The 13,952-nt window shown below is 46.2% G+C and overlaps 1 protein-coding gene across 13 annotated transcripts in view; it reads right to left on the bottom strand.

Moving 5' to 3' along the window:
• Positions 1–13,952, bottom strand: part of EXD3 (exonuclease 3'-5' domain containing 3) — a 685,344-nt gene that overhangs the window by 489,201 nt on the left and 182,191 nt on the right. For all 13 annotated transcript variants that reach the window (XM_005295926.5, XM_005295927.5, XM_065572497.1 and 10 more), the window contains 2 exons: positions 12,959–13,098; positions 10,495–10,586 (listed from right to left, as the gene is read on the bottom strand). In XM_005295926.5, coding sequence (XP_005295983.2) covers positions 10,495–10,586; positions 12,959–13,098 — 232 coding nt within the window. The remainder of the gene's footprint in view (positions 1–10,494; positions 10,587–12,958; positions 13,099–13,952) is intronic.

Below are 13,952 nucleotides of genomic sequence, written 5' to 3'. Positions count from 1 at the left end.
GGCTGGAAGGGACCTCGAGAGGTCATCGAGTCCAGTCCCCTGGCCCTCATGGCAGGACCAAATACTGTCTAGACCATCCCTGATAGACATTTATCTAACCTACTCTTAAATATCTCCAGAGATGGAGATTCCACAACCTCCCTAGGCAGGTTATTCCAGTGTTTAACCACCCTGACAGTTAGGAACTTTTTCCTAATGTCCAACCTTAACCTCCCTGGCTGCAGTTTAAGCCCATTGCTTCTTGTTCTATCCTTAGAGGCTAAGATGAACAAGTTTTCTCCCTCCTCCTTATGACACCCTTTTAGATACCTGAAAACTGCTATCATGTCCCCTCTCAGTCTTCTCTTTTCCAAATTAAACAAACCCAATTCTTTCAGTCTTCCTTCATAGGTTATGTTCTCTAGACCAAGGGTCCCCAACACGGTGCCCGCAGGTGCCATGGCGCCCACCGGGGCGTCTAAGTGCGCCTGCGTACTGGCCGGCGGGCGAGCATCCGCCAAAATGCCATCGACAAGCAGCGTCATCCAGAGGCATCGCTGCCGAAATGCTGCCGATCACAAAACAGACCCCTGCGGAATCCCACTTGTTATACCTTTCCAGCAGGATTGGGAACCATTAATGACAACTCTCTGAGTACGGTTATCCAGCCAGGTATGCACCCACCTTATAGTAGCCCCATCTAAGTTGTATTTGCCTAGATTATTGATAAGAATAGCATGCGAGATCGTATCAAATGCCTTACTAAAGTCTAGTAAGGCATTTGATACGCTTCTCCCTTATCCACAAGACTCCTTATCCTAGCAAAGAAAGCTATCAGATTGGTTTGACATGATTTGTTCTTTACAAATCCATGCTGGCTATTCCCTATCATGTTACCACCTTCAAAGTGTTTGCAGATGATTTCCTTAATTACTTGCTCCATTATCTTCCCTGGCACAGAAGTTAAACTAACTGGTCTGTAGTTTTCTGGGTTGTTTTTATTTCCCTTTTTATAGATGGGCACTATATTTGCCCTTTTCCAGTCTTCTGGAATCTCTCCTGTCTCCCATGATTTTCCAAAGATAATAGCTAGAGGCTCAGATACCTCCTCTATTAGCTCCTTGAATATTCTAGGGTGAAGGTTGACAGCTCGCAACCCCACATGTAATAACCTCGCGACTCCCTGAGGGGTTGCGACTCCCAGTTTCAGAACCCCTGATCTATTGTAAGCGCTTTGGAGAAGGGGCCATACTTTCATTACGTGTTTGTATGGTCCTGGGCCTGCTCCATGGCTGAGGTTCTTACGCATCAGCACAAAGCAAATCGTGCATCTTGGCAGGGTGCTAGACTAGATGACCCCTGTGGTCCCTTCTAACCCTATGGGTCTATGATTCTAATAAATACTCCCTCCCTCAACATATATCACTGGATGTGTATTATTACAAAATCTTGCAGTAGCACCATAATGGGATCTAGTCTGGATTGCATTTTGCATTTGGGATAGACACAAAAGTAGAACCAGGAATTCTACCCTTCCACCCATCTTCAGCATTTGGTAGGGAGGAAGCCTGATACTAACAGCCAGAAAGCAAAACCAAATGTGATGTCCTCTTTACATACAGGGCTTGAAATGGACACACACATTGCACTGGTGTTACATGGTGTGTGTGTGTGTGTTTTGGGATGACAGCTTTTCAGTTTTGTAGATCTGGTGGTTGACTGTATAAAACTGACGATGCACTGCATTCCTTCTGATTCACTATTAGGTCCCACTCAACCCTGTCTTTACATTACACCAAGAGCCTGATTCTCATTTGCACTAACTCGGTTCCCACTGCTCTTGCAATGTTGAGGGGCCTTAGTGTAAACAAGAACCAGCCCTCAAGAGCTGAAATAGTTGGAAATAAGAGAACTAAAGCCTTTACCTTCTGTGCTATGGTCTATTTGGAGGAGGGAAATGTTTTAGATCCATAGCACTTTCTGATGAGAAGAGTTCCTCATGCAGATTAGGGTGAAGTGGCATAGAGTGCAGGATAGGATATCCTTTTAGTGTAATTTCCAGGACTCACTGATTTTACATCATTTCATTCCATGGCCCCAGAGAATAGGAAAAGCAGTCTCCATAGGGGAAAGGGAGCAAAAATCCACAGACTCTTGGAGGCTCTTGACCATCCCATTAAACTTGTAGTCCAGACACCAGCTGGGCCTCCCAAGAAGGCACTTAGATGAGAGCCTAAAGAACGAGTGCCGCACAGTGGGCTTCTGGCGCATCTGACAACGTGGCAAACGCTGTTTCAGAACAAGAAGGGAAGAGTGGGTTTGGCCCTAACAGAGTGCAGAAACCAAGAGAGCTTTGATTTGACCAGAGTCCTCACACTTCTATCTTCTCCCTAGATTAACTAGAGCCCTTTAGGGGTCATCTTCAGCAGTAGCTTGTACTTCAAAAGGAAAAAACACAGTTCTTTAGAAAAACAGGGGAAATGACATGGGAAGGGTCAAGGTCAGCAGCATGTCCCAAGCCCAGCTCTCCTTCAGCAGCCTGAACGGACTGAGTGGTGATTTGGCCTATGCCGTATTTCATATCCTATTGGGGAGAAGGTGGGTGTACAAGCCAGTGGTCACTGCCAGGTAAAAGCTCCTGACTTTGTGTGAGAGGCTCACATCTCCTAAACAATGTGAATTCACACAGGCAATTTTCATAGACAAAGTTGCCCTGGTATTTGACAATAGGGCTGAGACATGCAGCAGGAAAATCATCCACAAGTGGTGGGAAACAATGGTTTACAACCCCGGGTGATCTAATTTAATGGAAGAGCGTATCCTTCTACTCTGCCTGCACACAACTGAATGATATTTGTGGGAACAAAAGTTACTTTGCCTATCATCTTCTGATAGATCAGGCATTTTCTCTTTAGTTCTAATATTACACTCGTTCACCTGACTCCAGAGTAACATCCTTTGAAAATACTTAACTCAAAGAAACCCTGTGAAGTACTGGTGGAGCGTCCCATGCTGGCTGTCCTCTGGTACACACTGCATTCTCGCAATGTCTAAGGATGGTAGTGACATACCTGAACTAATGCACAGATTTCTGAGCAGCCCTCTTCTGCCCTCTACTGTTTAAATACATGAGAAATAATCATTCTCAGTATATATTGTACACTGTTATCTCTAGGGCTTAAAGGTTTGTACAAAATGCAATTCAGGATTAAATCTAAGGGAAAAGCTGATGGCAAAAACCATAAAAAATAAGCCAGCAACAGTATTCTTGCCAGCAAGTTAAAAAAGTATGGATTGGATGAATGGACTATAAGGTGGATAGAAAGCTGGCTAGATCGTCGGGCTCAATGGGTAGTGATCAACGGCTCGATGTCTAGTTGGCTGCAGGTATCAAGCGGAGTACCCCAAGGGTTGGTCCTGGGGCCGGTTTTGTTCAACATCTTCACTAATGATCTGGACGATGGGATGAATTGCACCCTCAGCAAATTCATGGATGACACTAAGCTGCAGGGAGAAGTAGATAGGCTGGAGGGTAGGGGTAGGGTCCAGAGTGACCTAGACAAATTGGAGGATTGGGACAAAAGAAATCTGATGAGGTTCAGCAAGGACAAGTGCAGAGTCCTGCACTTAGGAAGGAAGAATCCCGGGCACCGCTACAGGCTGGAGACCGACTGGCTAAGCAGCAGTTCTGCAGAAAAGGACCTGGGGATTACAGGGGATGTGAAGCTGGATATGAGTCAACAGTGTGCCCTTGTTGCCAAGGCGGCCAATGGCATATTGGGCTGCATTAGTAGGAGCATTGCCAGCCAATCAAGGGAAGTGATTATTCCCCTCTATTTGGCACTGGTGAGGCCACATCTGGAGTATTGCGTCCAGTTTTGGGCCCGCCACTACAGAAGGGATGTGGACAAATTGGAGAGAGTCTAGCAGAGGGCAACGAAAATGATTAGGGGGCTGCGCAGGGCCGGCTTTAAGTCGATTCCCCAGAATGGGGTCCCACAATGTCCAGGGCTGCTGGCGGAGCGGAAAAAAAAAAGCCGTGTCCTGCTTCTCCCCTCTCCCTCCAGGGCTTGCGCCGCCACACAGCTGATCAGCGCAAGCCTGGGAGGGAGGGGTTAGGAGGAGGAATGAGGTGTGCTTGGGAAGAGACGGGGTCAGGGCAGGGATTTGGGGAGGGATCCAATGGGGCAGTGAGGCGGCGGGTCTGGGGGTGGGGCCGGGGTGAGGATTTGGGGAGGGATCCAATGGGGCAGGGAGGGGGCGGAGTCGGGAGGGGGTGGGGCAGAGTTGGGGGGGGGGGGGGCGCGAGACAATTCGCGTCCTGGCTTGGGGCCCCGCACCTGCTAAAGCTGGCCCTGGGGCTGGGGCACATGACTTATGAGGGGAGGCGGAGGGAACTGGGCTTGTTTAGTCTGCAGAAGAGAAGAATGAGGGGGGATTTGATAGCAGCCTTCAACTACCTGAAGGGGGTTCCAAAGAGGATGGAGCTAGGCTGCTCTAATAGATTTATATGTAGAAGGGATTCTGCAGGAGACCAGCGGCCCTGGATGTGGATGCATGTGTGCCACCCCATCCCAACAGTGAGGCGTCTGCAGTGATGTTTAGTGTTGGCATTTTCTGAAGGAAGGGCACTCCTGTATCCATCAGAGTAGGGAGCCCTTTATTTTGTCCAGCATCGTAAGACACTTGTTTATGCTGTGTCTGTGTGGGACATAATTCATAAGGAGCCATCCTTACAGGCAATGCATGTTTAATCTGGCGTGTCTGACGACAAACATTGTGGCTACCACGTGACTGAGAAGTTGTAGGCAAGTCCTGGCTGATATCTGTGGACTGTTTTGTGTCGTGGATATGAGGCTGGTGAGAGTGAGAAACCATCGCCTTGGTAGAGAGGCTATGGCCTCGGTAGATTTGAGATGGGCCCCAATGAACTCCAACTCCTGCACTGGAGTCAGGGTGGACTTTTCGGTATTTATTTGGAGGCCCAATCTCATGAAAAGGGTTTCCATCTGTTTGGTGGCTTGTATTGCTGCCTGCCATGTTGACACTTTTAGCAGGCAGTCGTCCAAGTATGGGAATATCATAATTGCATTTCTGTGCAGGTATGCTGCAACCACAGCCAGTACCTTCGAAAACACTTGAGGGGAAGTAGAGAGGCAGAAAGGAAGTGGTCCTGTCCGATGGTAAAACAGAGAAATCTGCGATGAGAGGGATGTATTATTACATGAAAATACGCATCATAGAATATCAGGGTTTGAAGAGACCTCTGGAGGTCATCTAGTCCCAGAGGTCGAGGGACGAGAACCAATCCCCACTTTCTAGAGCTGGAATTATGGTTCCTAGTTTGACCATCTTGAATCGTGTTTTGACAAACTTGTTGAGTCGTCATAGATCGAGTATTGGTCTCCATCCGTGAGAGGCGTCCTCGGAGGCGCCTCTCCATCTTTGTGAGAAAATAGTGGGAATAATATCCTCTCCCTCTGTGTTCTCTTTGAACAGGTTCTACTGCTCCTAGCTGCATGAGGTGTCTTACCCTCCTGGTACAGTAGGGACAGGGAGGGACGATGGGTAGGGGGGCTGGGGAAAAGAGGTGGGGATGGAGTAACCAGTTTGTACGATTTCTAGCACCCATTTGTCGGATGTGATGGTCTTCCAGATTGGATAAAATGGAACTAGACGATATCTGAATGGTTGGGAGAGAGATGGTGTCACCAGCACAGATAGACCTGGGGTTCTCGTGCCCTCGACCAAGGCTTCAAATTTGTTGTCTGGAGGTTGATGGTTGGGACGCAGCTACTGAAGAAGTAGATTGGCGTCCCCTCAGGGGCCTGTGTTTGTGGGCCTGTGACTCAAATCACCATTGTTGTTGCGAATACATGGTCTGGCAGTAGCGTTGGGGTACATAATAATTTCTCTGTGTTTTCCTGGGTTTGGGTGTATAGATTCCCAAGGATCGGAGTGTCGCCCGTGACTCCTTGCATGAGTGGAGAGAGTCATCTGTCTTCTTGTCAAAGAGTTTGGGACCCTCAAATGGCAAATCCTCAACCGTGGATTGCACCTCCTTAGGAAAGCCGAAGAGGTGGAGCCATGAGGCCCTGCTCATCACGACAGCCGTCACCACTGAACTTGCAGCTGTGTCCGCAGAATCAAGTGCGGCTTGCAGGGCTGTTTTGAAGATGAGTTGTCCCTCTGATACAAGTGCTGTGAATTGTTCTCGCTTGTCCTCAGAAATAAAATCAGTCAATTCAGACATTTAGTTACTATAGTCATATTTTGCCAGTAATGCCTCGCAGTTGGCTATGCGGAGGTGTAGTGTAGCCGAGGAATAAGCCTTGTGACCAAAAAGATAAGTCTTTTCCACTCTTTGTCATGAGGTGTGGTTTGGGGCTGTTGTTGCCTACCATGTTCCTGGACTGCGTCCACCATTAGGGAATTAGGCGCTGGATGTGAAAAGAGGAACTCTGTGCCTTTGGCTGGTACATAATATTTTTTGTCAGACCTCTTGCAGGTTGGAGGAGCAGTGGCAGGGTTCTGCCAAATGGTTTTGACAGGGTCCATCAGCGCATCATTCATAGCAATTATGGATGAAGCAGATGTATGCAAAATGTCCATTAGTTTGTGTTGTGTCACTTGGACCTCCTAAAGGGAGATGTCCAGGGAGCTAGCCACCCTTTTAAATAGATCCTGGAATAGTTTGAAATCATCCCCTATATTATGGGGAGGAGGCATAACAGTGTCATCTGTAGATAGTGATGGGAAATGGGTAGGTGGTGCCCCTTCCACGATCAGGGGTCTTCCTCATCTTCCCCCAGTTCCCCTGCCACCATCAAAGGTCCAGGCACAGGTGACTGCTGTGTGCCAGGTCTGGATGTGGCAGGCAGTCCCTGTTGTGTGGGGTATGCCCATTGGGGTGGGGGAGGCATGGGGGGGCCCCCAGGGCTGGCCATAACATTGAAAATACTTGGAATCAGTGTAATATGTTCCCTGAGGGGGTCCTGAGTTAGTCGGTTCACGGTAGAGATTCTGGAGGGAGATCTCCTTCCTCACTCTCATCCTCACTCGAATAGGGAGGAGTGGATTGTATTGGAGACACGAGGAGACTCGGTGCCGAGGGTGACATGTTCACATTGGTGCCGATGATAGGGGAGTCAGGGGCAGAACCGACTAAGAGACCCTTTTGTCTGAGAAACTGCTGTGATGTCTGTTTGATTGGTCCTTGCTCCAATGCTTGGAGCTGCTGTGTATAAGCTGGTACTGAAGGCTGCGCCGCTGTGTGCACCAACCGTGTCTTTGAAGGAGCCGCCATCTGTCCCGGTGCTGTGCCGTTGCATGTGGATCGCAGCTTTGGTATTGGCGGTGCCGAGGCATTGGGTTCAGATTTCCCCTTGGTGCCTCTGTCGGAGCCAGCTCTTTTAGAGTCTCTGGCTCCAGAGGTACCAGCGATGCCGGGTGGTCCCGCTGGGTCACCTGCCGGTGCTGAGTGTCCTCTCGCAGAACGGTACTTCTTGGCTGATTCCTGCCTTGGGGACATAGGTGCCTGCCTTTTTGACAGTTTGCTCAGATGCATGGATTGAGGAGGGACCCATGTCAGAAGCCGTGGTTGGCGAAGTTTCACCAGGAGGGTTCCGGGCTCAGATGCAGGTCTGAGAGACTTCGCCATAAGGAGGAGCTTTAACAGCAAATCTCCAGCTCTTCTTGTCCCAGCAGTGAGCTTGAGGCAGTGCTGAGACTTCTGAGTTGTGTGTCTTTCGCTTAGGCAGAGAACACACTGATTGTGGCCCTCTGAGACAGGTATAGCAAGCTTGCAGTTGAGACATCCTTTAAAGCCTGGGAAACCAGGCATTCCTGGGGGGGGGGGGGGCGCTTTCACCCTCAGAGCAGCTGTGTATGCGGAGGTTCAACTGAAATTTCTCCCCAGCTGGTAGTTCAAAAGGAAAGTAAAAGGAAAAAGGGTTTGGTTTGGTTTGAAGCTATGGTGACAGGGATAAAAGGAAAAGGAAAACAATGTAAATGGCTGCTAACAAGGAAACTAAGTAACTAACTGTTAAACTAATTAACTACTAAGTAGTGAAGCACTGCTGATTGCTCCAACTCTGGTGGGGGGGTCGTTAGCATAGCATCAATTAATTGCCTGAAGCAGCACGAGACAGGGACCACGCATGTACGACCCAACCGGGCACTGCCACCAAAAGTCTTTGAGTATGAGCACAGGGGCGCCCCAACACCTAAAATGGAGCACCCAGAGGGACAGCACTCAAAGAAGAACAATTCCAATTAAATCCTCAAAAACCGCAAACATCTGGCAATGCATGTCCTGACTTGCAGCATGAGCTGTCTCTGGAACATTAGCCTGCACATATGCACGGAATTTCTTTACAATAAAAATAAAATTGATCAAAGGTTCAAAGTAATTCTTCAGTTATACTGTATGTTACTACCCACAGGTAAATTCAAGGGCTGAATTTTTTAACTGAGGCATTGTTTTTATTATCCTGCACTAACAATAATACAAATAACAGTGTTACAGATCAAGCTGGTGGCCAAATCTCTTTCACACCGCAGGTACCTTGTTGAGGAAAAGATGTGGGAAACCTTTGGAAATATGAACATACATTGGGGCAGTGCATTTAAAGTCCCACCCAGGGTTCAGAGATAGATCCACATGGGAAGTTCCATTAGAACAGGCAGACTCCTTCAAACTGCTGGAGTCTTTCAAGGTCACTCATTGCCTTGGCGGATCCAGCTACCCCTATCTGCTCTACCCTCACAATCTCTTTTTGCAGAACCACTAGTACATACCCTACAGCAGTGGTCCCCAACCTTTTTCGTCTGGTGGGTGCCAGAGGATGAGCCACAGAGGACCGTGGCGGCGGATGAGCATCCGCCGAAATGCTGCCAATAAGCAGCAATGTCAATAGGCGTCACTGCCAAAATGCCTCCAACAAGCACCGTCATCCAGAGGTGTCGCCGCTGAAATGCCGCTGACGCCTCTGGATGACGCTGCTTGTCGGTGGGATTTCGGCGGATGCTCGTCTGCCGGCCAGTACACAGGCGCACTTAGATGCCCCGGCGGGTGCCATGGCGCCCGTGGGCACCGTGTTGGGAACCCCTACCCTACAGTCATTAATACAGCAGGTGCAGCTAGACAGATCTGGCAGTGTATGAATAAAAATCCTGGAGAAGCTAAAAACTCACCAACAGGAGATGACAATAATAATGATGCTTTGTAGTTATACTGTACCATGTTTTATACCTTCAGTATGATTTATAAAACCTTGGCAATTAAACAGGCACTATCAACTCCAAAAGCACATTTTTGGCTTCACATTTTTTTCTTACTGTTGTTACAAGTAACATCTGAGGTTAAAGGACACAAATCTCTGTTTTTTCAGTTTGCTCGCTCTGTGCTTTGACAGCACTTTATGCATGGACAATTTCATCATTTCTCCTGTACAGTCAGTTTCCTGTGTGTGTGGGTCTTTCACGGGTTTGGGAGAGCAATTCTTTCAACTCCCTTTGTAAATTGACAGGGGATGTATGACCTAGTGGATGTCCAGGCTTACGAGGAAGAAAACCCTCAGGTCTAACCCTGCATGAACCATCAACCTGTTGTATGGTTTTAAACAAATCTCTTAATTCTTCTGTGCCTCAGTTTGCCCACCAATACAATGGGAATTAATTACAATTACATGCTCCAAGGGAGGGTTGTGAGGATAATTCATTTATTTTGGAGATGTGAAGATGAATATGCAACACAGTATCACTACAAGATGGAATGGAATTCGCAGCTTAGGTTAGCAAATAACATTCAGTCCCAGAAAACAGGGAAATATGCAATATTCAGTGGTGCTGATGGAGTGAGGGACCTACACCGGATGCAAATTATAGGGGACACCTGAGGATTTCTGCCAGGAGTCATTACTTGTTAATGTCGCAATGCAAGGAAACCTAACACATCTCACAGTAATAAGCAATGCAAAATGTTAAAGAGAATGGATTTCAAGTGACATTTAGGAGTGAAGCAGATCCCTTAGAAGAATGTAAACTGTATTACTTCTCCCGTAAGGTTGCAACAGCCCTTTAAATTCCCTTCAGCAGCAGCCACCCTTATTTCACAGGAAAGTTACATGTGCCTCCTTCTTCTCATGGTTTCTCTCTTTTAAGCTGATGGTCTTGTAACTCACAAAGTCAGAATCCCCAAATGAGTAACGTGTGGCCGCTTATGTGAGCCCGATGGAGCTAGTACTCAAAACTGACCATCACATGTTTATGCAGAACCATTCTGAAGCCAAGATTTATGTCATATTATGGAAGAAACAGCCGATTAGTCACCAACATCTAATTTTTCAACAACACAAAGTGAAAATTTCCATAATTTATGTGCTTTGTTTCAACAACATCAATTAAGCTCCAAATGACAGTAGACATTCCTTGCTGGACACATGGGAAGACAGATTAGCTTTATCTGTTGTTCACAGGAAAGGTGATTAAATGATTTAGTGTAATATCACATACCTGGATCTAGGTTATATTGTTCTAGGAGCCTGAAGACCAGTTTGCTTAACATTTTATGGTTGAGTTTGTTAGGTCGTAAACCTTGATATTGCCTGTAAACAAAACAAGCAAAGCGAGGAAGAAACATCAATGCAAGCAGATAAGATACTTCTCCCTTTAATAGCAGGGATGTTGTCTGATGCTGGGTGACAACTTCTTTTCCCTCCTCATCCATCACAGCTGAGCCTATACCAGGGGTCAGCAACCTTTCAGAAGTGGTGTACCGAGTCTTCATTTATTCACTCTGATTTAAGGTTTTGCGTGCCAGTCATACATTCTAATGTTTTTAGAAGGTCTCTATAAGTCTATACTATAGAACTAAACTATTGTTGTATGCAAAGTAAATAAGGTTTTTAAAACGTTTAAGACGCTTCATTTAAAATTAAATTAAAATGCAGAGCCCCCCGGACCGGTGGCCAGGACCTGGACAGTGCGAGTGCCACTGAAAATCAGCTCGCGTGCCGCCTTTGGCACGTGTGCCATAGGTTGCCTACCCCTGGCCTATACCATTCTTTCCTCCAATTGGGTCTAAATTAGCTGTTACCACTCAAGAAAGAGATCTTGAAGTCATCCTGGATAGTTCCCTGAAAACATCCACTCAATGTGCAGCAGCAGTCAAAAAAGTTAACAGAATGTTAGGAACCATTAGGAATGGGACAGATAACAAGACAAAAAATATCATACTGTCATTATATAAATCCATGGTCCACCCACACCTTGAATACTGTGAGCAGTTCTGGTCACCCCGTCTCAAAAAAGTTCTATTAGGAATGGAAAAGGCACAGGGAAGGGCAACAAAAATTACTAGGGATATGGAACAACTTCCGTATGAGAGATTAAAAAGACTGGGGACTCTTACATTTGGAAAAGAAACAACTAAGTAGGGATATAATAGAGGTCTATAAGATCCTGAATGGTGTAGAGAAAGTGAATAAGAAAGTGTTATTTACTCCTTCAAATAACACAAGAACCAGCGGTCACCCAATGAAATTAATAGGCAGCAGGTTTAAAACAAACAAAAGGAAGTACTTCACACACGCACAGTCACCCTGTGGAACTCGTTGCCAGGGGATGTTGTGAAGGCCAAAAGTATAATTAAATTCTAAAAAGAAGTAGACAAGTTCATGGAGGATAGGTCCATCAGTGGCTTTTAGCCAAGATGGTCATGGATGCAACCCTGTGCCCCAGGCATCCTAAGCCTCTGACCGCCAGATGCTGGGAGTGGATGACAGGAGATGGATCACTCAATAATTGCCCTGTTCTGTTCATTCCCTCTGAAGCACCTGGTATCAGCCACCGTTAGAAGACAGGATACTGGCCTAGATGGACCACTGGTCGGACCCATCTGGTCATTCTTATGTTCTGGAAAGTCCTAGCCAATAAAGCCACCATCTGGTCCAATTAAACCTTCAATACACTGCTTCTGAGACAGCAGCAAGGTGGAGAGCTTACTTTAAGGTAAATGCTGCTCTTCCCATCAGTTAGCTGATACTCGCATCTTCATCAGTCTCCAATTCTCCATTCAAGGGCTTTAAGAGTTCATGTCAGTACCTGATTTCCAGCAACCTGGTATTAAGACCCACTCTGCTTTTATTAGCATTGTATCTGCTGCATGTATGCTGCTGTTTTGATTGCACTGCTGGTGCTTACTTGGCATAAGCCACTTTGGTGAGAGGTGGTTTATATATTAAAAAACAACCCTGATAATTTCACTGGAAAAGGAATGATGAGTATATATATTTCTTGTTTTTTGCCACTGTATCATGGGAATACTAGACACACACGCATGGAGTGAGAGTAAAGGCTTTTTACTTTGACTAGGACTATCTGCGGATGGCTCCCTCACAACTGCACCATTTCCTGGTTTAGCACTGCTATCTGAAGCTGACGGAAAGGGAATTTTCAACTGAAATCAGGGTTACCAACTGAATTCAACTGAAATCAGGGTTACCAACTGATGATCCTTATTCCCCTCCCCACAGCTCACTGCCAGATACGCACAATGGATATTGCGACTCAGCCTTCCACAGCAAAGCACCGGAGTCAGGCTGTTGAGGTCTCCTGGATAAGTTCTACTGCAATGTTTTCATGTTTAGCCTCACCGCGCAAAGTGCTCAGCCCCTGCCACTTCCAATGACATCAATGGGAGTGATAGGTGCTCAGTGCCTCATAGGATAAGGCCTTTGGAAAGACCAAATTTCACAATTACCAGAATTTTTCCCTTCTCTGATGGGAAGTGACTGTACAACATTTAGCAATTTACTCCGTGGCTTTCAACATGTTATTAGTGAATGTAGAAAGAGGACTAGGAAACATATTGTCCTTAGCTGATAGCTATTTAGCACCTGCTCATAATGTCATATAATATTGTATGCTGTTTGGATATAAGAAGGACAAAACACTGGAAAATAGAATAATCTTCTACCTTGAGATGTCTGTAGTATTAAAACTAGGTTCACACCACATATCCAGGGTCTGCAAGAGTTTGCGCTGGAGATCAGGATATTCTGCCACATAAGCCTCTACTAGATTAGTTTTCTCTTGAAGTAGCAATGGAGTGCACATCTAGAAAGAAAAATAGTTTTGCACTTTTAAAGCATTACAGAGACATTGTGCTCTATACCTGGTGCAAACTGCTTCCCATTGCATTGCCTCAGCAGCACTGGAGAGGCAGAGCCAAGTCTCCAGCCACTCCCAGCCTACAGACACAGGCACAGGAGCAGGAGCCGGCCCATTTTGCTGCTGCTCAGAATGTGGATAGTGAGCCTTATACCCCTGCATGGGTGCTCGGGATGGGCCACACTCTAGCTCGAAGTCTTCCATACTGAGGTCTGTAAGTGCTTGAGAAAAGTGTTCCAAATTGCTTAAATGTTAGAAAAATATTTCTACATCCAAATATGCCTAAAGGGAGTTTTCTACACAGAATTTTCAACACAAATATTACCAATAACATTACAAACCTTCGGCATTAGAATTTATTTAACCCAGGCCACCTCTTATCACCACATAGGTAGAAAATACCTCAGTTATCTTCCTACACCCATTATTCTGAATGGGGAGAGCAGGGGAGGAGATGGGATTATTTTTGCATTTAATAAGCCTTATTACAGAAATAATAATTTGCAAAACCTATGAAGGAAGGCTGAAAGAATTGGGTTTATTTAGTTTGGAAAAGAGAAGACTGAGAGGGGACATGATAGCAGTTTTCAGGTATCTAAAAGGGTGTCATAAGGAGGAGGGAGAAAACTTGTTCACCTTAGCCTCTAAGGATAGAACAAGAAGCAATGGGTTTAAACTGCAGCAAGGGAGGTCTAGGTTGGACATTAGGAAAAAGTTCCTAACTCTCAGGGTGGTTAAACACTGGAATAAATTGCCTAGGGAGGTTGTGGAATCTCCATCTCTGGAGATATTTAAGAGTA

This window comes from Chrysemys picta, chromosome 18 (assembly GCF_011386835.1).
Source record: "Chrysemys picta bellii isolate R12L10 chromosome 18, ASM1138683v2, whole genome shotgun sequence".
NCBI classification, from domain to species: domain Eukaryota; kingdom Metazoa; phylum Chordata; order Testudines; family Emydidae; genus Chrysemys; species Chrysemys picta.
The sequence above is the reverse complement of the archived record's forward strand: the minus strand, read 5'-3'. Positions and strand labels throughout refer to the sequence as shown.